Raw genomic sequence first — 23,855 nt, 5'->3', positions numbered from 1 at the left:
AAAATGCATAGGATTGCAAAGGAAACCGATTATATTTAAATAAAGGTGTATTTTTTCTCCATACAAGTTCACAGACATCCTGAAATCTATCCATGTATTGCCTCTAGATCTGTGGGCTCTAGATTAAGAACTTGCATTTTAAGGGGAAACACCTCCTGTTTAAAAAATGACAAGCCTGTTTCCTAACTTTATTTTCACACTTCAGATTTTAACTTTGAAGGGAAAGTCTAGTATACCATGAACTTATGGTTTAAGTATGTGTGGAAGAATTAGTTTCATTTTAGAAATATTTTTACAGTTGTTTATAAAGGCTCTTGACAGCTAGGTTGCTTAGTAGATAGTGCTAGGCCTGGAGTCAGGGAAGACTCGTCTTCCTGAGTTTAAACCTGGCCTCAGACACTTAATAGCTGTCTGTACGACCCTGGGTAAGTCTCTTAACCCCGTTTGCCTTAGTTTCTTTATCTGTAAAATGAGCTGGAGAAATAGCAAACCATTCCAGTATTTTGATACTGGAGTATATAAGATACAAGAGAACCCCAAATGGGGTCATGCAGAATTGAACACCACTGAAAACGACTGAACAACAACATGAAGACTCTTGGTCCTTAGTGTTACCTCCAGATCTCTTTAATGTAAAAGTTGTTTTATTCTTTTTTTTGCTCTAAGAAATCAAGGTTGCTTAAAGTTACAACAAAGCAAGCATTTAATTGTTCTGAGAATATTACCTCTACCCTACTCCCCTTTTTAAAAATCTGTGATTTAAATCAATTTATCTTAATAGAAATCCAGAGAAGTAATAGGAAGATATATTTGAGAATGAGTTAAGTAGTACTTACAGCAGTTAATATTGCTCAGACTATCAAAAAACCCACCTCATTTCTGAATGCTAGAATTACACAATATATTCTCACAGCTGTTTTAAGACACTAAAATCCTGAGACTTTAGATTTTCCTGCTTACCTAAAAAAGTAGTGTAAAGAAGCTCATTTGAGTACATGAGATTTTTTTTTTTAATTTCTGACCCATGACCTTGTACTTTTGACTATTGGCAGTTGTCCACATAATTAAAGCTTTAAACTCTGGATAATAATTTATTATTGAAAGTTTTGGTTTCTGAGGCAAAAGCTAGTAATTCAGTTTTAATCTCCTTTATCTTAAAGTTATTGAAAGAATCATCTCACAAAATAATTCTGCAGTCTATGATATAAATATTTCAAAGACCTTATTTTATGACTTGTTGGTTATGTGTTCCGTTGTCCTGAAAAGCCCTGTTTGTATCTAGAGCAAGTGCTCACTGTTAAAAACATTATGATTTGGTTAGTGTGAAACATTGTTTTCATTTAATCCCACTGAGATATATCATGAGGGGTCTTGGAAGATACTAATTTATTTTGCTCTGTCAAAAAATTATTGATAATCTGTTTCATCTATAATCTTCACTTCCTTCCTTGTAGTTTGGAGCCTTAGCTACTAGTCATGCAATAAACTTTAAAAAACAGTGATCATTAGGTTATATAATGGTCAAAAATGTTTTAATGTGTAACTATATCTTAGGAAAAGTAATGACAGCATTCTTCCTGGCACTATACTAAGCATTGGGGATACAAAGAAGGGCAAAAAACTATCCCTTCTCACAAGGAGCTCACATTCAGATGGGAGAGACAGCATGCAAATAACTATGTACACACAAAATATATCCAGGGTAAATTGGAGTCCATCTCAGGGGAAATGTACTAGCAGTGGGAGAATCTGGGAAAAACTTCCTGCAGAAGGTAAAGATGATCTGAGTCTTGAAGGAAGCAAAGAAGGACAGTATGTGAGGGCAAGCAGGGAGACCATTCCAGGCATGAAGGACAGCCAGCGAAAAAGCCCAGAGCTGGGAGGTATGGAGCATATAACTGGAGTACAGCTAGGCAGCCAATGTTGTTAGATTATGGATTATGTGGAGTGGAGAAGAGAATAGAAAGATTGGAAGGAACTAGGTTGTGAAGGGCTTTATCACCCAAATGGAAGATTTTATATTTGATCTTGGTGTAATTGGGAGTGACATGGCTATGCCCTATGCTTTAAGAAAATCACTTTGGCAGCTCAATGGAGGATTAATTAGAGTGGGGAGAGAATTGATACAAATAGATCAACCAACAGGCTATTATAATAATAGTGTAAATGTGAGTATAATGAGGGTCTTATTGCATTTATTGGTGTGTGAATGGAAAGATGGAGATGTACACAAATGATATTTCAAAGGTAGAAATCAACAAGACTTGGTACCAGTTTGAGTATGAGGGGTGGTTGAGAATGAGGAATCAAGTATGGGCGGGGCAGAGTGACTGAAAGAATGGTGGTACCTTTGATGGTGAGAGTGAAGTTTGGAAAAAAGAGAAGGTTTGGGGGAAAAGATAAAAAGGTAAGTTTTTTACTCTGAGTTCTAGATGTCTTTAGGACAATTCACTTTGAGCTGTTCATTGGGTAGTTGGAGATAAGACTTTAGATATCAGGAAAGAGCTTAAGGCTGGATAAATAGATTTGAGATTTATCTGCATAGAGAGGATAATTGAATCCATGGGAGCTGATGAGATCACATAGCAGGAGAAAAGGGCCCAGTGAAGAGTCTTCAGGTGACATGACCTGAATGGAAATCTAGCAAGGAAGACCAAGAGTGTTAAATTGGGGGTGGGGGTGGAGAAACCAAAGTGTGTCATGAAAACTTGGAGAAGATCAAAGGCTGCAGAGAGATCGAGAAGCATGAGGATTGAGAAAAGGCCATTGATTTGGCAATTAAGAGATCATTAGTAACTTTGGAGAGAGCAGTTTCATTTGAATGATGAAGTCAGAAGATAGATTGCAGAGAGTTCACAGTTGAGTGAGAGGAGGGGAAGTAGAAATATCAATTACAGTTAGCCTTCTCCAGGAGTTTAGGTGTAGAAGTGAGGAGAGATATGAGAATAGATAGCAGGAGTAGTTGGATCAAATGAGAATTTTTAAGAGTTTGTTTTGTTTTGTTTTTTAATGATAAGAGTTTATTTTTTAGACAGCCTGAAAGCAGCCATTAGGGAGATAATGAAGATTAGTGAGAGTGGGAATGGTAGAGGAAATAATCTACTGGATAAAATGGGGTAGAATAGGATGAAAGGTTTACCTTGGCACAAAAGTCCATTTTTTCATTTGAGACAACCATGAAAGAAGAGATCTTTGAGGAAGACATTTTAGTGATGTAGAATGAAGAGGAGGGGAGAAAAGGGATCTCTCAATGAAGTATGATGCAAGAGAGTAGAGAGAGGGGACATTGGAGGCTTGAGGAGGCAAGAAAAGTCTTGGAATAATTCGTGTGACAGTGGGGTAGTTACTCCATTAGGGAGATGGGAAATGACTGCCTTGCTACAGTGAGGACTTATTTGAGAATATGTAACATAAATTTGTAATGGAGCTAGTCAGCGCTGCTTGGTGATTTTTCCCCCCTCTCTCCATTCAGCATCATTGAATAGTAATGAAGAGAGTGAAGAGTGGGAGTAATACAAGTTTAGGGCTTAACAAGGCATGATGGGAGATAGGATGAGGAGCCAGGGACTAACCTCTGATCTGTGGTTTAAAATTTGAAAAAAGATGTTGAGGTACAAATAATAGCAGGGATTGTTATCTTCTGTGTTCATGAAAGTGATCTTTGCTACCCCCATAGTATTGGAATTTGCTGAATGTTCCTTTATGAAGTCACTTTAACCTTGTTGTCAAGATCATTCATTTAAAATATTCATCTTTGAAACTTGAATTGAATTTTCCAATAGAAATATTCTTATAAAGACTTAGGAGTCCAGACAATCACACAAAAGTGTACTTTACCCATGATATAACTGACCCATATTTTTCACAGACCTGTAGGTTCTAGCTAACATTTATCATTGTTTCTATGGGAAAATGTGTTCCAAATTCTAAACAGGGAAGCCAAGAACATATTTTTTTACTCTGGTGGTCACAGTGACAAGAAGGTTTTTGCCACCTGGAGTAGGGTTTCTCTAAACCTTCTTTCCTCTCATACACACATAAATAGATATATATACTTACACCCATACTCATATATATTCCACCTAACTCTGTCAGGGAATGGGGAGATAACTGATGATGGAGGCTCCCAGGGTAGAAAGTGGGAAGAGGACTTTGGCATGAATAGTTAGAGGAAAGATCAGAGACTCTGGTGGCTGAGATTATGGGAGGCAGAAAGAAGGGAGTGCTCTGGGTTAGAAGTAGAGGCTTCTTTGACAGCTGCTCTTGTAGGGCATGTAGGTGGAGGCATAACCTTGAATGGGATTGCCTACTACAGACTAGCAGTTTCAAACAGGAGTTTTGGTTGGATGAGGGGAAGACAATTGTCATTATTTTTTATACAGGTCACTTGTAAGTCAAGTATTCCTAATTAGTACACTGCCTGTGTTTCTTATGGAAAAAGAAAAACAATAAATAAAGCTAATTTTATTGTTATGCTTGATATAAAAACTATTATATATTTCAGGCCACACTTTTTCAGCCTTCACCCCTCCAACAGACTGAAACCCCAGCAACTTCATCTGCAAGTCAGCAAGGTCCACAGGCAGTGACTGATGTCATCCAGCAGCTTTTGGAGCTGTCGGAACCAGGACAAGTTGAAACAAACCCATCTCCGCAACCAGGCCAGCAACTAAGTATTGCAGTGGGAATCAATCAGGACATTTTACAGGTGAATCATGTTTGCATAGAATTATAGAAACAATATAATTTCTACCCTGGTTTATAATGTTATTACCTTGCTTTCCCCTGACTTTATAACACCTAGTTATCAACATTAAAAAGTAAAGTATCTGAATTTTGTAAACAGTAATTTTGAATACACCATCTACTGAATTATTGAGGGGGAGAGATACTTGCACTCAGAAAATTAACAAATCTTGGAAGTACTGAGTTGTATGTATGATGAAATAGTGCTTTTGTATTTCATTTTTAACTGAGTGCAAAAATCTATGTAATTTTATTTAACATTTTCTACTTAGTAAAAAGGGTTGTCAGACAAGTGTATTGGTATTTCTTTTAAAGTACATTTGGCAAAATTGCACTGTCATTATTTAAGAGGGATTTTTAGGAATGTCTTATTGAAGATCCTTTTTCAAGTGCTAATGTTGTTTTGGTTTTCAATACTGCTGTTTCAAGCCAAACATAAAAATTTTATGCTAAGGAATTCTTTATGTGAGTATATAATATAAATAAACATCACAGGACATGTAAGGACAGATTTTTTCAAGTTTCCATTAATTTAACCTTCATCCATATTTTGCATTCACTAACACACATTTCCTATACTCTAGCTTCATTATAAACAATTCCTCTTCATGAAGGATGTCTTCATGGTGAACCAAAGTGTCACACTGAATAGAAAACAATACTTTAAAAATTCTAGTGATTTGTAACCTTTTTTTCCTCAGTTATTCTATTCTAGTGTGTATTTAATTCATTTTGGTACTTTTGTGAAATTCTAAAGACCAAGTTAATTTTAAACCATTTTTGCATGGGAATTTAAATTTATATTATATAATACTTTGAACAGGAGTGGAGTAAATTATATAATCAGACCAAGAAGATATCATAACTTGGGGAAGGTTGTGACTTCCTATTTTAAAGTGATTGCCTGAAATAGAAATTTTTGTTCTTAGTAAATCAGAATTAGAATCTCATTAAGCAAATGTCATATAAGTTATTTGGAGGATATTATTTTGGTAGGCAAATCTGAATTATTTCATTAACCTTTTAGTTTTGTTCTATCTTAGCAAGCCTTAGAAAACAGTGGGCTGTCTTCAATTCCAGTTGCAGCACATCCTAATGACTCCAACCAGACTAAGACTTCTGTATCCCAGATTCAAAACCCAGATATTCACGTTTCAAATGAGCCCCCAGACCCTACAGAAGCAGAACAAGATAAAGAACAGGAAACTTCAGATAAATTGGATAAGAAAGAAAAGAAGGTTATAAAGAAGAAGTCACCGTTTCTGCCTGGTAATTCTAGTAACGCTTCAGTATTTGGGTCTTCTTTGAGACAGCTTTGGGTAATATATTAGTAAACTGTTCTTAAACATTAGGAAAAACATTGATCTTTTCTTTTTTAGAGTTAGATTTGTGTGGATGTTTGTGTGTACATGCATATACACATACATATACCCAAACATGTATATGTATATATAATTTGTCATCTAAAGTTAAATGGCTAAATTTTTTTTTGTTAACCTTCTTATTTAAGAAATATTTGTTGTCCACATACATATACACGCATATGCATATCCATATCCATATCTAGATGTATGTGCATATATGTGTATATGAGAGTATGTATGTGTTTTTATTAATGGGATCACCATTCTTTTATGTTTAAGGTATCGGGTTTATCTTGAGGATCATAGGATCATAGATTTAGAGCTGAATGGGACTTTAGAGGACATCTAGTTCAACTTGTTTACAGAGTGGTGTATTGAGGCAAAGCTGACTTCCCCAAGGTCACAGAGGAAGTGACAAGGCAGGATGTTTTTGTATTATATTGCTTCATCTCCATCTTCATCTTTGTCATCATCATCTTCTTTTTCTTCTCCTCTTTCTCCTCTTCTTCTCCCTCTTTCCTCCCTCTCTACTTCTTTCCCTCTCTCCTTGCCCCTCTCCCCTTTCCCTCTCTTCCTCTCTCTCTCTCTCCCCCCTTTTCACTTGCTTCTTATATCCTTTCAGTTACCATGTCAAAATGAATTTACCTCCTCAATATTTTATCATTTCCTCCTTTGAATTCCTATCATTGAATTGTTTTCCCCAGTATAACCTAGAAAAGATAACCTCTCCTTTCTCTGAATTCCAGTGGCTCTTTGTTCATATCTTTCTTACAGCACTTAAACAAATTCTATGTTATACCATAGTAATATATGTACTTTACTCTTCTCCAAACTGAATTCTAAGTCCTTTGAGGGCAGGGACTATATCTGGGAGTATGGTGGTAAGAACATTGGCCTTGGAGTTTGGCAACCTGGTTTCTAATCTACTCTGTGCTCTTAACATACTGTGACTTGACAGCTCTTGGTAATGGTTCATTTTCATTCTCATGGTGAATGAAATTGAGGTGTTTAGAGCAAGTCACATTATTTCTCTGGGCTTCAGTTTTCATCTCTCACAAGATTTATACTCAATCAAGGAACTTTTAAAGAAGATACTTTTTGGCAATACAAATTAATTTATTAAAATTGATTTTAAAAAATTAATTTAATTTATTAAAGTCTAACCTTATAGAAGTCATATAATATTATGCATTTATTATACATGTTTTTTTCCATTGAGAAAGCTAGAGGAGTTTTCTACCGACTTATGTGTACTGAATTATACATTTTGATTATTTTATTTGTACTATTTGTCAGGTACGTTATAAGTGGGATTTTTATTTAGGTGTGGGTTACACTAGCTTTTGAGATACTGTTTCATATTTTTAAGTTACTGTAATACAGTAAAAAGATCAATTAATTATTCTCTCCAGAATTAACGAACAAGCATTCATTAATGGCCTACTGTATAGAGGGAGGTAGTAGCAGCTGGGAGAATAAAGAACAACTTTATGTAGAAGGTAATGCTTCAGTTGTTAAAGCAAGCAAAGGATTCTCAGAGGGAGTGCATTCCAAGCATAGGGGGACTCCCAGAGTGTAGGCTTCTTAAGCTTAGGGACAGTTCATTTATGCCTTTGTACTTTTAGTAGACAATTACTAAATGCTCCACTGATAGAAATACGGATATCTTGAGAAAGAACTTTTTATTTCCACTTAAAAAAAAGATTAATGTGACTATATTTCTGGAAATTCATTTGCCAGGAGAGTTGACATACCCATGTTAGACTGCTAAAGTCTCTTTAGCTCAGTTTCTCTAATGGGAAAGTTAAAATGATCTAAAATTTGGCTTAGCTAGAATGGTTTGTTTTTTTTATGCACATGCATAATTTTTTATTTTTCTGTGCAGGTTCAATTCGTGAAGAGAATGGAATAAGATGGCATGTGTGTCCATATTGCACAAAAGAATTTAAAAAACCCAGTGACTTGGTGCGCCATATTCGAATTCATACTCATGAAAAACCATTTAAATGCCCACAGTGTTTCCGGGCCTTTGCTGTGAAGAGCACTCTTACTGCTCACATAAAAACTCACACTGGCATCAAAGCATTTAAGTGCCAATACTGTATGAAATGTTTTTCCACCTCAGGAAGCTTAAAAGTTCATATCAGACTTCATACAGGTAAGAATTAAACTATCTCCTGTTTGACAGCCTGAAAAAGGACAACATGGTGCAGCATCTTTTATTTTGTTTTGTTTTGGGCAGTGTATCCATTAGGCAATAAAACCCAAAATCGTGTGTGTGCATGTGTGTGTGTTTCCCCCCTAGGAAATAGTAAAGTATGACTACTTTTATGTTCTAGTTCCTAATTGTATATTTGACTTTTTTAAAGAACAGAACACAGATCTCCTTCAGTCTGCATTGACAATGTTTTTTAAGGGATCTGGAATCAATAGTGACAATAATCATAAATATGGCCACTTTGCAAATATTAGTGCAACACAAAAGCATAAATTACGAGTCTTATTGTTGCATTATGCTTCTTTTCTTTTCAAAGCATATTAATATCTATTATGTGGGAGTTTTATTGCTTAATTTGGTGTGTTTTTCTTTTGAAACTTACATCAGTCTAATGAAGTGACTAGAAAATTGTACTGTCACTGTGCAGAAACCCAGACACAGAGATGTTGTCTCACATAGGACTGTTAAAGATCACTGCTGCTTATGAACCATAATATCAAGTCAGCACAGTAGATTGCTGCATATTTTTCCATTTTGTGAATTTAGATGAATAAGTTTATTTTTTTAAGTTATCACATATTAACATTTTAGTGTTCAAATACAAAGTAACTCTGTTACACAGGAAGATCATCATAATTACAGGACAGAATGAGCTTGAAATTTACCTAATTAACAGTATTTTCATTTCAGAAGCTTAACTTGGTTTTATAATCTTCTACTCTCAAACATTTATACATACATAATAGCATCCTTTTTGAACTATAGAGAGGGGAGAAAATCTTTCTGTTTTCCTCTTGAGGTCTTTTCCTTAATCAGTCTTTTTAAAATGGAATAGTGGTATTATCTCCTCCATGACATTGTGGGAGAAATCTTGTACCATCATCTCCATTTGCAAGCCTGCTATACAAAGTGAAGAATTAAACTAACACTGCAGTTTTGGTATCCCTATTGTATGTGGATTTGGAGTTAGTGCCCATACTTTAGGTTCCATCTTCTAATGAGAAAAGTATTTTTTCTTAGTAGACATAAGTATATAACATAGTTTAGTTGTAATTTATTATATTTATATTACAAAACTCTAAGGATCAATGTTAGCAGTGTGGGTACTCCCTCTTTTGATATCTATCAAAATCTCTCTGTACTGCACTTAGTAATATTTCTGAATTATCATGTCAAAAAAAATTTCATTTTTCATTGAGTGTTGAATTTTCGGGTGATGAGCTTCTGCAAATTTATCTAGGCTGCTTAAACTTGAAGGCTTTCTAGGATAGGAGTGCCAACTGGAGCTTACCCTTTGGTAGCATAACTTATAATATTCTTGGGTCAATACAATTCAAGAATCATTTTTAACTACTATGTTCAAGACCACTGCGTTCATGCCAGAAATAGAGTGAAAATAGTACCTACCTTCAAGGATCTGTGGTCAACTATCTCAAATGTTACAAAGAAGCCAAAAAAAGATCTGAGAATTCCATTTAGGAATTAAGACATCATTAATAACTTTGGAGAAAGTAGTTTAAGTCAGCTAGTGAGGTCAGAAGCTAGATAAAAGAAGTGAGCAGAGTAGAAACATAATACATAGCATTTTCTTTGAGTTTGGCTATTGAAGGAGGTGATGAGATTTAGCTTGGGGAGATGGCAGAGTTAAGTGTAGATTTTTTAATGATAGGGGATATATTGGAATATTTGTAGGTCAGTGGAGGGAAAAAAACAGTATATAAGAAGACTGAAGATTAGAAAGTGAAGAGAGATGATTAAAGAGGCAACTCCTAGAGGAAATAGGGGATGGATCAGAAACTCAAGTTGAGAGGTTTTGCTTTGAGGGGAAGCACCACATCATCTCCAGAGGTTAGAGCAAGGGAGAGAATAAGGGGTGATGCCTCTGAGGGCTTTTGAGGTATGGAACAGGATAGAAAAAACTTAGATCCTGTATATTTTTTCTGTGAGTTAAGAGGTGAGGTACGCCTCTAAGGTGGAACAAGAACATAGGAAGTTTGAGAAGAGGTTTGAAATAGCAATTGTAAGACTTGTGATAAGAGCCCATTAGGGAAAAATAAAAGTATTATCCTGTGCAATGAAGACCCAATTTAGATTGGGTCTTTGTATCGTATCCATTCTTTTTCAGATTTGTTTCAGTGGCATTCAGAAAGTTATTTCTGTTCAATAAGACAGCATTGATTAGGAGTTTAGAACTTTTATATTCAAAAATGACATGTATTCTTTACCTTGTATGAGTTATAAAATCTATGTACATTATTTCATCTAGGCAAAAGAAAAACATTTTTTATAGAAATCAGTTAGCAAAAATTGTTTACGTGCCAAGCAGTATGCTAAGTACTGTAAATCCAAAGATGAAAATAAGTCATTGCTTTCAAAGAACTTCTCTTGGGGAAAACCCCTGTTGATATAAATACACAATAAACTCAAAGTAATTAGTGGGGAAATGGAGAGTGGAGAGGGAGGAAGAGAATAAGGTATTTACAGCTGAGAAGGATCAGAAAAAGCTTTATGAAGAAAGAAGAGCTTGAGCTGATCTTTGGAGGAAACTTAGAGGCAATGAGAAGGAGGTTCATTCAAACCCTGGGGGACAGTCTATTCAGGGGCATGGAATTGTGTTGGACTACAGTAAGAAGTCCAGGTAGGGTAGAGATTGTAGAGTTCATGAAAGGGGGAGTAATGTACAATTAACCTGGAAAAGTAGGTAATTGAAGCCAGGTTGTGAAGGACTTTGAGTGCCAAACAGAAGTTTATATTTGATCCTAGAGGTAATAGGAACCCTTTCGAGTTTATTGAATAGGTGAGTAATGTGAGCAAACCCATGCTTTAGGCAAATCATGCTGCTTTAGGCAGCCCTGTGGCAGATGGAGGGAGGGCACAGATAAGGAAGGGAGAGCAATTAGTATGCTTTCACAATAGTTCAGCTAAGGAGTCCTCTTGTAAAGGTAACTCATGTACAAAATTCTGATATTCTCAGTTTTGAGGAAAAATATTAATACTTCATTGAACTCAAAGGAGATACCTTGTAGATCTAATTCAGGCTATAATAGTTTTAAATGTTCATTTTATAGCATTTTAGTATGCTAAAATTTATTTGCTTCCATTTTGTTTAATTTATTACTTTATTTAAAAAAGTAGATTTATTATGCAATTGATATTTTATTAATTATTGTCCTGTTAAAATATTTTAAGGTCAAAATATTCAAGTTTTAAATATTTTTCTAATTGACATTAATTCATTTTAAGTTTTATTGTTTTTAAGAGTGATAGGGAAAAATTGATGGTATTTTTAAAAGCCTTATTTGTTATGTATCTTCACGTTAGTACAAATTTCTTTTAAAAATTTCATTGTAAATAAAATGAGGCACTGTAATATAGTTGATAGAGGGTGAGGTAAACCTCAGTCAGAGATACCTGTGTTCAAGTCCTGCCTTTGTCACATATTGGCTCTGTGACAGTGAACTTCTCACTTGACCTCCTAATGCAATTGATTCTCTAAGTCTCAGACAAGTTGCTTATTTGCATCGGTAGAGAGTGTTTCTGCACTGGGTATATCCATGCCAATGAAACCACAGCTCTGGAGCAACCCTTCCTTTCCTCCCACCTCATGGCAACCTATATTGGTGAATCTGCCACTTTAAAATTATTATATTTATAAAGTAAGAAAATATAAGTTAAGAAGTTAATAGTAGTTGGATAAGGCTGTCAAACCACTTGATGTAAGCATTAGGAGAAAATAAAATCAATTTTGTTTTTAATTTCTTCTCCTAGGCTACTTATTAATTAATGAGTAGCCCAAATATTCAAAGGCCAGCAGCAAAGAGGAGTAACTGCACAAAATCTGGAAAACTTACTAAATAGTCATTGAATAGTAAATCTTCTATAAAAGTTTTTGTACAAAATCTTTATTTCTTCCAGTCTCACAATTTGGTTAATGTTGCAGTTTCTGTAGTTTTAAAATCACAGCTAAATAAATCCTCTCATTTCAAATGTTAAAGATTTGTGTAAGTATTTAGCCTTAGTTCTCACCTGAAATATTTCTATGGCCTACTTATTCTTCATATGTATGTGTGGCATACATATTCTTCAACACTGTGGAAGAATATGCAGGTGTTCATATGGATTCATTTATGTAATAATGAACCAGATACATTGATTATTTTTTAATATGTTAAAATTTTTTTTGTGTTGTTGTTCAGTCATTTTTCAGACATGTCTGACTCTTCATGACCCTACGTGGGTTTTCTTGGCAAAGATACTAGACTGGTTTGTCATTTCCTTCTCCAGCTCATTTTACAGATATGGAAACTGAGACAAAAGGGGTTAAGTTAAGCCCAGGGTTGCACAGTTAGTAAACATCTGAAATCAGATCTGAACTCAGAAAGAGTCATCTTTCTGACTCTTGATCTGCTGTACCACAATTATTTTACATTTTGCAATAATTTTTGGGGGATGTATTGTTTGTCACAATTATGTATTTGTGTTTTTTTATTTCTGTCAGGAGTTAGACCTTTTGCCTGTCCTCACTGTGACAAAAAATTTCGAACATCAGGTCATAGGAAGACCCATATTGCATCGCACTTTAAGCACACTGAACTAAGAAAGTTGAGACATCAGCGCAAACCTGCCAAAGTTCGAGTAGGCAAGTCGAATGTTCCAGTGCCAGATATTCCTTTGCAAGAACCAATTCTCATAACTGACTTAGGTAAGATATGTTAAATATTTTATTATTCATTGAATACTATTTCATTTTACACCCTCTGGAATAGTTTAAGTATTAAAATCTATAGAGTTCAATTGGTTTGAGCATTATGTTAATTAAATTATACTTACAGTGTCAGACCCTTTATGATCCATTTATCTGTGACCTATGAGTAAAAAGACCGAAATCTTGGTTTATTTCAGTCTCTCAAATTTTTAACCTTGTCTTAGAATGTGACCAGATAAGAATGTTTTCATGAATCTATGTCAACTCATCCATGTTCACAGGGAAAAAGATAAAAATGGAAGCATTCCTGATTGTTAAAGATGAGATAGGGCCATGATGGTGATGCTATATATTTTATATGAAGTATATAACATTTTTCTAAAAGACTCTTCTAGGTGCATTCTCAGGAATTAAATAAAAAATAATAAACACTTTTAGTCACAGGTGTGGGGAACCTGCAGCCTCAAGGCCATATGTGACTTTGAGGTCACAGGTTCCCCACCCCTGCATGAGTAATTACTCTTTGCAATACACTGTGTACCTTGGAGATTTTTTTTTTTTTAAAGACAGCTACAAACCACCCTCCAAGATTCTTGGTCAAAATTTGCAATATTGGAGCAGAACATTTTCTCCACGTAATCTCTCTCCATAGTTCTGTTATCTGGTTAGATATTTAATTTTCCTTATAATAGAGATTAAAATTTTTATTTCGTATTATATACTGTTGATAAAAATCTGCCATCAATTCCACTATTATAGTACTATCACAACCTCTTGGTGAGAAAAAATACTTTGTGAAAGTCTTCATGAGAAGACTCTTAAGAAAATTTTCTAATTAGTTTTTAAATGCAAACATTGTAGTTAAAGTCTTTACTTTTGAGTAGGTGCTGTGGTCCTTTTTTCAATAATGCGTCCCCAATAATGCATTGAGCTGAGGCTCAATACCCCCAAAGTTTTTATCTTTCTTTAAAGCTAAGTTCAGATACCACCTGCTCTTTCAGTAATAGCAGATAACATTCATGTAGGGCTTATGTGTGCCAGATACTGTGATAAGCACTTTACATTATCTCATTTGATCCTCAAATAACCCTGAGAGGTATGTGCTTTTATTACTGTTTTTACAAATAAGGAAAATGAGACAAACAGAGGTTAAGTGATTGTCCAAGGTTATATCCAGCTAGTATCTGAGGCTGGATTTGCATTCAGGTCTTCCTGACTCTAGACCCAGTATACTATCTGCTGTGCCACCCAGCTGCCCCAAACTTTTTTATTCTGTCAAGCTTTCCCTGTTCCTCTAGTTGCTGATGTTCTCTGTCTACACTCTCTTATTTCTGGTGTTTTATTCTCTATCTCTCTCTCTCTGTCTCTCTCTCTTTTTACCTACCTTCCTCCCCCCTCTCTCCATATTGATATCTATAGATAGTTACATCTGTCTTCTGTTTTCAAGTTGAACTTCCCCTTTCCCACTTGTAATTTTATAAGTTCCTCAAGGATTAAAGACAGGGACTGGTTTCATTTTTGTATTTGAGTTCTTAGTGCCCAAAACAGTGCCTCTCATTTAGTTGGCACTAATAAATGATATTGAATTGAATTCATGGATAAAAAATAGTTTTATGGTGCTCAGGAATTTCAGTGTCATTTTAATACTTTTGAGAACTCTCCTATATATTGACAATGCCCTGGGGATATTCAGTGACTCTCTTGTTCTAGATGGGAACCTCTTATGACTCCAGGTATGACTAGGAATCTCTTGGAGTTACCTTGAAATTACTCTATATGCTTGTCCTAGACTGAGAATATAGGCCCATGTGAAGTAGACCAACCTGGAAATTTATAGATGTCATAGGATATGTTATTTCACATTTGGTTTTCTGGTTTGGCTCCAGAGATCCAAGCACTTATTAGAATGAGATTGGGGAGTTGAAAATGCTAACCTTTCCTATTGTCAATCCATCTTACCATTGTCAAAAAGAACATTATCAGTGTCTGTTAAGTTCTTGATGAGATTTATTTTATTTAGGGCTGACTTAGGAAAAGGATTAGAAATCTCATTCTGCTTTCTCAAGGATTAAAAAATTGAGGACCATGGTACTGGAAGAGTAGGGTCTTTAGACATTGGGCTATAAATGCTAACACCCTATTTCTTAGAATCTTATCCTTGTTGGGAGCCAAGATGGCGAAGTAGAAAGACGCACATACACATAGCTCCGAACCCACAAACCACAGAACGGCTAGAGGGGACCAAGCCAGGGCGAATTCTGCACCCAGAGACCACGGAATATTGGAGCGAGGGAGATTTCTGCTCCGGAGAGACCTGCAAACCTCTCGCGGGGGGTCCTTCGGGCCGTGGACTGGGCGCCGGGACGGGGAGCAGAGTGCAGCCCTGCTGCGGCCATGACACCGAGAGGAAAAGATCTGAGAGGGCTACGGGGACGGGATCTCCAGCGGCCACACGGGTCCCCCCACCCACAGAGGGACCTGAAAACCTCTCGCAAAAGGTCCGTCGCGCTGCAGACGCGGAGCCCAGCCCGGACCTGCGGTGGCGGCAGTGGTGGCCGCGGCTCCGAGAGGCACAGATCTGAGAAGGCTCCAGAGACGGTATCTTCAGCTGCGGCACAAGCCCCCCCACCAACAGGTGACTGACGGGGGTAGGTGAGAGAGTCTCTTTGGCAGGTTGAGAGGGGAGTGGGGTGCCCCCATGGCTTGGGCCCCCCCAGGAGATAGAAGCTGAGAGGCAGCTGCAGACAGGGGCTCCCCAAACGGGCGGGAGCCTGGATCCATTGTGGAAGGTCTGTGCATAAACCCCCTGAGGGAACTGAGCCAGAGAGGCGGCCCTGCCCCTGACCTCAGCACCTGAACTTAATTCTCACACTGAAAAGCAGCCCTGCCCCCGCCAAAAACCCTAAGGCAGGAAGCAGCATTTGAATCTCAGTCCCCAAACGCTGACTGGGAGAACCAGGAGGCGAGGTGGGTGTGAGGAGAACATTCAGAGGTCAGGCCACTGGTTGGAGAAAATGCCAAGAAAAGGGAAAAGAAACAAAACTATTGAAGGGGTACTTTCTCGGAGAAAAGACACTTCCTCCCTTCCTTTCTGATGGGGAGGAACAATGCTTGCCATCAGGCAAAGACACAGAAATCGAGGATTCTGTGTCCCAGCCCACCCAATGGGCTCGGGCCATGGAAGAGCTCAAGAGGAATTTTGAAAATCAAGTTAGAGAGGTGGAGGAAAGACTGGGAAGGGAAATGAGAGGGATGAGGGAGAAGCATGAAAAGCAGATCAGCTCCCTGCTAAAGGAGAACCAAAAAAATCTTGAAGAAATTGGCACCTTGAGAACTAGCCTAACTCAGCTGGCAAGGGAGGTGCAAGGGGCCAATGAGGAGAAGAATGCTTTCAAAAGCAGAATTAACCAAATGGAAAAGGAGATTCAAAAGCTCACTGAAGAAAATAGATCTTTCAAAACTGGAATGGTACGGATGGACGCTAAGGACTTTATGAGAAAGACAGATATCTCAGAACATACCACGCAGATTTGAAAAATGGAAGATAATGTGAAATATCTTATTGGAAAAACAACTGACCTGGAAAATAGAATCAGGAGAGACAATGTAAAAATTCTGGGACTACCTGAAAACCATGATCAAAAGAAGAGCCTAGACATCATCTTCCATGAAATTATCAAGAATCTTATCCTTGTTTTCAGAGGATTATGATAACACCTCATTTCAGTGAATTTTTGGGTTCTTCTAGTGGCATTTGTCCCTGGTAACAAAATTATACTATACAATACCTACTTATTTGCTGTGGTTAGAGTGGAGAACACTATTTAATTAAATATTTGACTTCTTAGAGTAATCATGAATAACAGAAAAGATCAGATTTTCAACAATTAGAATACCATCAAATGTACATAAAACTATGCAAATGTTTGCTTTTCTTGATGGTCCTGATGGCATTTCAATATATTTTAATATGCTGTATTTATCATATCACAAATATACCAAATACTCGTGCCCTCTGACAAAATTACCTTGCATTATTTTACATACATTTGTACGGAAATGTACAACTTATACATATTATGTATATATTTATACAACTACATGTGGCTGTCTCTTCTGATACAATCTAAGTGTCTCGATTGAGGGCAGGGGCTTTTTGCTTTTGTCTTTGTTTTCTTAGATCCTAGCAACAGTGCCTGGCACATGTTAGGCACTTATTAAATAATATTTGTTAACTGTTTGATCCACTTATTCTTCTACTTTCCTGAAGCTGCTAATCATTGTAGTTTTCCCGTTGATTATCTAGGATTTTCTAAATAGTTGTATCATCTGAATATAGGAATAATTTTTTTCATTTCTGATATTCACACCTTGGATATCTATATCTTGTCTTATTCCTATATTTGGTGGTTACAGAAATATGTTTAATAATTGTAACTGTAGTTGACATCTTTTCTTTTCCCTTTTGCCTTTTGTAGGAAATCTAGGGCTTTACTTTTACTTGTTCTTGATATTAAATAAATACTTCTTACCCTATTAAAGAAAGTGTCTTTCATGCCTGTAATGTCTAGGCAGTTTAACATTAAACAAGTACATCTTTTAAAATTTTATTTTATTATTTAAATTGTTATATTATTATATTATATATAATCATATTATATGTAATCTATAATAATATATAACATATTATTGTTATAAATTGTTATTATTTTATTTTTTAAAAAATAATTTTTAAAAAAATTATGAGGCAGCTACTGAATTCTCTAAAGCAAATGTTATTAACCTTTTTTGTGCCATGGACCTCTTTTGGCAATTTAGTGAAGCCTCCTGACTTGTCTGAGAATGATGTTTTTATGTGCATAAAAGTAAAAATGCATAGAATTACAAAGGAAACTAATTATATTGAAATAGTTATCATGATTTTTTAAAAAAAGTTTATAGATACCAGGTTAAGAACTCCATCTCTAAAGAATATTTGCAGGATAACCACATGAACATTCATGTCTTTTTAAAAATGACTATTATGTAACATAAGTTGAATCATAGTTTGAACTTTAATCATTGGGGTTTATGTAATAGCCTTACTTTTGTTGAAAAGAAACTAATCGTTCTACGTTCTACCTCACTAAGTGGAAAGTGCCATCACTTAAACATATCCTAAATGACAAAAATTTAAGTGTAATTTTTTTAAACTTAGTAATGGTCAAAAAGCATTGATATATTCTGGTTGTTATTTTCAGTAAGTAATAATCTAAAATCTTTTCATTTATTTTCTTTTGTAACTTCCCATAGGAGATAGTCATACTTACGTAAATGGTTTTTGGTAAATAATTTATAGCTTTCTGAGAAATTTCTGTGAAAAAATAAGTATAACAACAAATCTAGAATAAAATAAAGTTTGACAGAATCATCTCTGACATTCTTTATAGCAGGTAATAATACATTATTTACAACTAGTAGCAAAAGACATTCAAATCCATGATACATAAATTTTGCATAAATCCATGATGCATAAAATAGTGTTATATAATTAAACTTCTGTGTCAGAAAACTATGTTGGTAGCATGTTGATGTTTTATTCTGGCTTCAAATTTTGACCTTCAGAATAAGACTGTCATTTTCTTTAAATGTTTTGTTTTATTATTTTACCTATAGTGGCACAGTACTTCCTCATTTAAAAGAAAAAAGGGTTTATAAAATTTGAATCTAGAATGTAATTCACTTTACAAATTTATATATTTGCATTTATTGTTTTTTTGCATTTATTAACTCTTGTTTTTAAAGTGAGGTTTACTTGATAGAAGTGCTATCTAAAGATAGCTTTTCAGGAACATATTTTATTACAAATAGTTAAATTATGACTTGTAGTTAAGTTTTAAAAATAGCTTTGACAATGAACACAGCATTTCTTTTGATTTTTAGGTCTTATTCAGCCAATCCCAAGAAACAGCCAGTTTTTCCAAAGTTACTTTAATAATAATTTTGTCAATGAAGCAGATAGACCATACAAATGTTTTTACTGTCATCGAGCTTATAAAAAATCTTGCCACCTTAAACAGCATATCAGGTAAGATAACATATAATGAATACAAATGAAAGTTCAATAAGCTTTTAGAATTTTCAGTGTGGATCAGATATGATAACATATATATATATATAGGGTATTGTATACTTGAAAGTATTCTGTCAATATTGGCTCCTTGGGAGAGCATCAATATGGTAAGGAAGGGTAAGGAGTGGCAGATGTGGAGATGGGATAACTGGGTTTGCATTGCAGACACTAGTTATGTGACTGTGGGCTTAAGTCATTTAATGTCTCAGAATCTTAGTTTGCTCAGTTGTAAAATGAAAATAACTTCTGCATTATCTCATATTAGTGTTATTTTGAGGAAAATAGTTTATACACCACACGATGCTATAGCAATGAGTTCATTTTAAAAAGATAGAATTTAGTATGATTAGTGACCTAATGACTAATGAAGTGCCTTGATAGAATTTATGACATTGAAGAGAATAAAGCTGATTTGGGATGCTGAAAATTTCTCATTTGATCTAGAATAATTTGATGATTGAATTATTTAATTTGGATTTATCTCCTAACTCCTACATGAGTGGATTTCTTTTGCCCTGACTTTCTTTTTATCCCTGACTTTGTGGAGATTATAAAGAATATCTTATTATAATAAGCATCAATAATTATTCTCATCATCAGTACTAATAGAAATACTTCAGCACTTTAGGACCCATGACTTTTTGGTTGTTGTTTTTCCCTCCAACAGTGTAGATAATAATCCCTTTATGCCTTAGTTGACAGACTTTGTAAATTTTTGTGGCTTAAAAGAAAATTATCACCTGATGACCAGCCTTCTGGTAACAAACCTCTCCAAACTTATCTTGGCTAATAATAAAATTTAAATCTGTAATTCCTCAATACTACCATAATTAATGACTTTTCAACTTGGTAGGAGGTATAAGACTCTATATTGACATAGCCTTTTAAAGAACACTTCTGTGCTATGATTAGGTAGTAGGACTTTAGTTTATTAGCCTGGAATTAATTTTTTTTTAAAATACTTTTCAGTATTACTTGTTTTTATATAACTAATAATACTGAAGAAGAAATAGAAACTTAATCATGAGAATTATTGTGGAAAGAACATTGGATTTATAATTCCAGAATCTGATTCTAGCTTTTGCTCTGTTACTTAGTAGATGTATTGTGTTGGACAAAAACTTCTCTAAATTTATATTAGAAGAATAATAACTACTTTTCCTATGGTATAAGTTTAATTTGAGAATCTTTGAGATAATGTATAAAAAGTGCATTGCAAATTTTAAAATCGTGAACTAATTTAAGGTATTACTCATTCTTTCCCCCTCTCCTTAGATCACATACTGGTGAGAAACCTTTTAAATGTTCTCAATGTGGAAGAGGTTTTGTGTCTGCAGGAGTGCTGAAAGCACATATCCGAACACATACTGGGCTGAAAGCTTTCAAATGTCTTATATGTAATGGAGCTTTTACTACTGGTGGTAGCCTAAGGAGACATATGGGCATCCATAATGATCTTCGACCTTATATGTGTCCTTATTGTCAAAAAACATTTAAGACCTCATTAAATTGTAAAAAGCACATGAAGACACATAGGTAGGTATTATATTATTTTTGGTGTTAGTTTTAATCTTAAGGATTTCTAGTTAATTTATTGAAGTAGTATGTGGTTTTGGATAGAAGGTCAGCTTTGGATTCAGGATATTTGCATTTCTACCTCTGAAATGTGATCTCTGTGATCATGGCTGTTTTTGGCTGCCACGTTAATTTGTTTAACATATGTTGAGTGTGTAATTCAATAAAATCCCCAGATCTTTTCAGTATGAACTGTTTCTTTTGAATTGGCTATAACCTTCTAGAGCCATAGTGTAATCATTAACCTCATTTCATTAGAATCCAGTGTCATCTATGAAGTCAGATTTCTGCACAGTAGGATTTCTACTTTGCTTGTGTACATACTTTGTGCATTGGTGTTTAAGTATCTCTGGACATTTGTTCTAAATAGCTCCTTTCTTGGGTTTTGCCTTCTATGAATTTATTAGTGTCTTTATTACTATTCTTAGTCTTTTTACTGCATTGTACCTGCTCTCTAGTCAGTAGAGTCTAGTGTGTCTAGATTGGTGACTGTTGTAGTCAGTCTTTTTTTCTTCCCCTATAATTTTCTGTATAAGACTATTTTAACTAGATTTGTAAGATTCTAGGCAATTACCTTCATAAGCAGCTTGATAGAGGCATTCTGTTCTGGTTGAAGAATTTCTCTTCCCTATATTTAAGTGGTCCAGAAATCCAAATCCAGTGCTTTTTAAGTTTAAAATGAAAGAATAAAATTTGTCACTCTAAACTTGATAAATACTAATATATAAATATTTCCACATGGGGAAAAAAGAATTTTGTATAAAAGTATAAATAATAATTTTATAGAGCTTTTTAATTAAATGCTTTACTTTCTGAGATATCCTTCAGTCTATCCCTCTGACCCTACTTCAGTTCTCTTCTGTGCATTTTTCTTCAGTGACCCTTTTCTCTTTTTTTTTCCGTATCAAGATCACTTCCATGTCCCTTCCACCACCACCCCACTCCCAAATTATACAAAAACCTTTTCATGACAAATATAGTCAAAACAAATTCCCACATTGACCATGTCTTAAAAAGTATTTTGCATTCTATACTTTGTATCCATTACCTCTTTTTTAGGAAGCTTGGTTGTTCATTGGTCCTTTGGAGAGGATTGGTTGTTGCATTGTTCAAAGTTGCTAAGTTTTAAAAAGTTGTTTGTTTTTGTGTGTGTATTATAGATTGTATTATAAATTCTTCACCTGATTCTATTTACTTCACTCAGTATTAATTCATGGAAGTCTTCCTAGATGTAGTTCTTATGATAAAGTAATATTCCATCATAGCAGTGTTCTGTAGTTTGTCCAGCCATTCCCAAATTGATAGGCATGTCCTTAATTTTCAGCTCTTTGCTACAATTAAAATTTAAGTTCTACTATAAATTTTTTTGTTCATATCAACATTTTCTCTCTTTGATCCCTTTTGAGGTATTACTAAATCTAAGGGTATGTAGAATTTAGTTACTTTCTGTGCATAGTTTCAAATTGCTTTCCAGAATGGCCAGATCAATTAACTGTACCACCAACAATAATTAATATGCCTAATCTCCTGCAACTTCTCCAACTGTTCTCATTTTCTGTCTTTGTCAATTTTGCCAGTCTAATGGGTGTGAGGTAGAACCTCAGAATTATTTTAATTTGCCTTTCTCTTATTTTTATTGATTTGGAGCATTTTTCCATATGATTGTTGATAAATTGGCTTTTTCCCTTGATAACTAATTTACATATTGATTAACCATTTATCTGTCAAATAACAGTTTTTGTTCTATATTTGAATCATTTACATATCTATTGCTGTCTGATTTTTATCAGAGAAACTTGCTGCAAAGATTTCCCCCCAGTTAATTGTATTTCTTCTCATTTTAACTGCATTTATCTTACTTTTTGTGTGTAGAAGCTGTTCAGTTTTATGTAATCAAAGTGATTAATGTAGTCTGGGAAACTCATCTTCCTGAGTTCAGGTCTGACCTCAGATGCTTACTAGCACTGTAATCCTGGGCAAGTCACTTAACCCTTTTTGTCTCAGTTTCTTCATCTGGAAAATTATGTGGAAAAGGAAATGGGAAACCATTCCAGTGTCTTTATTAAGAAAACCCCAAATGGGGTCACAAAGAATCAGATTTGATTGAAACCACTGAACAACAACAACAAATAAGGTTTGTAGCGTGCTGGAGCTATCTTCAACTGTCTCTCATTAAATTTTCAGCATGATCATTTGCACTTCAGGCTTTGGCACTTAGTACACATCAGGACTCAATTTATTGTTTTGTTAAGTGTATAAACTTAGTGTTAATAATGCAGATTAAATTTAAAAGTGTATGCATATATTTTTTTTACCCAGTTGTTAATAATTTACCATCAGGCTACTGTGTTGTTTTATAAACATTGCTTGGCCTAAGTAGGAGTGCAGTTGAAGGCTCTCAAAATAAAGTCATCTCCTGACTGGAGGACAAGTGACTATAGAATATAGAATAATAATAGGCATTTCTGTAGCCCTCTAAGTTTTACAAAGTACTTTGCATGCATTATCTCATTTGAACCTCAAACCCTCCTGTATTATTCTTGATGTAATTTCTGCCAGACTGCTTTCCAGTGTTTTCTCAAGTTCTTATTGATTTGTGAGAACTTGACCCAGTAGCTTGGGTCTTTGGGTTTAATTGAACACTGTGCTAGTTTGTTCACTGAAGCAACTAAGTGACTCAGTGAATAGAGAGACCTGAGCCTGGAGTCAGAGAGACTTGAGTTCAAATTCAGCCTCGGACATTACAGATCATTTAACCTCTGTGTTTTAGTTTTCTCAGCTGTCAAATCAAAATACTGTCAGCCTCACAGAATTGTTGTAAGGATCACATGAGATAGTATGTGTAAAGCACTTAGCAAGGTACCAGGCATATGGTAGGCAATTTATGATGGATACTTTATCAATTCCACAAATCTCTTTTTTTAAAACCAGAAATTTTTAAAAAGTGAGATTTTAAAAATAATTTTAAAATAAATAAATTTAGATAAATTAACAATAAATTTAATAGTGAATTAAATTTAAATATTATTTAAATAAATAATTTTAATTAATTAATAATGAGATTAATGATTTTAAAATAAAAATAAAAAAATTTTTAAACAGATAAACTTCCCTTCAAAAGAGTAAAGAATCATA

At 34.8% G+C, this 23,855-nt stretch overlaps 1 protein-coding gene across 7 annotated transcripts in view; it reads left to right on the top strand.

The window, feature by feature from the left end:
* ZNF236 (zinc finger protein 236) overlaps positions 1 to 23,855 on the top strand; it is a 218,006-nt gene that overhangs the window by 99,035 nt on the left and 95,116 nt on the right. For all 7 annotated transcript variants that reach the window (XR_011965983.1, XM_072604065.1, XM_072604062.1 and 4 more), the window contains 6 exons: positions 4,505 to 4,708; positions 5,790 to 6,015; positions 7,996 to 8,268; positions 12,827 to 13,030; positions 18,956 to 19,100; positions 20,421 to 20,681. Coding sequence is in view for 6 of the 7 variants with exons in the window: in XM_072604065.1 (XP_072460166.1) it covers positions 4,505 to 4,708; positions 5,790 to 6,015; positions 7,996 to 8,268; positions 12,827 to 13,030; positions 18,956 to 19,100; positions 20,421 to 20,681 (1,313 nt within the window). In the remaining variant the exon portion in view is untranslated. The remainder of the gene's footprint in view (positions 1 to 4,504; positions 4,709 to 5,789; positions 6,016 to 7,995; positions 8,269 to 12,826; positions 13,031 to 18,955; positions 19,101 to 20,420; positions 20,682 to 23,855) is intronic.

This window comes from Notamacropus eugenii, chromosome 4, assembly GCF_028372415.1.
Source record: "Notamacropus eugenii isolate mMacEug1 chromosome 4, mMacEug1.pri_v2, whole genome shotgun sequence".
In the NCBI taxonomy this organism is placed as follows: domain Eukaryota; kingdom Metazoa; phylum Chordata; class Mammalia; order Diprotodontia; family Macropodidae; genus Notamacropus; species Notamacropus eugenii.
The sequence above is the reverse complement of the archived record's forward strand: the minus strand, read 5'-3'. Positions and strand labels throughout refer to the sequence as shown.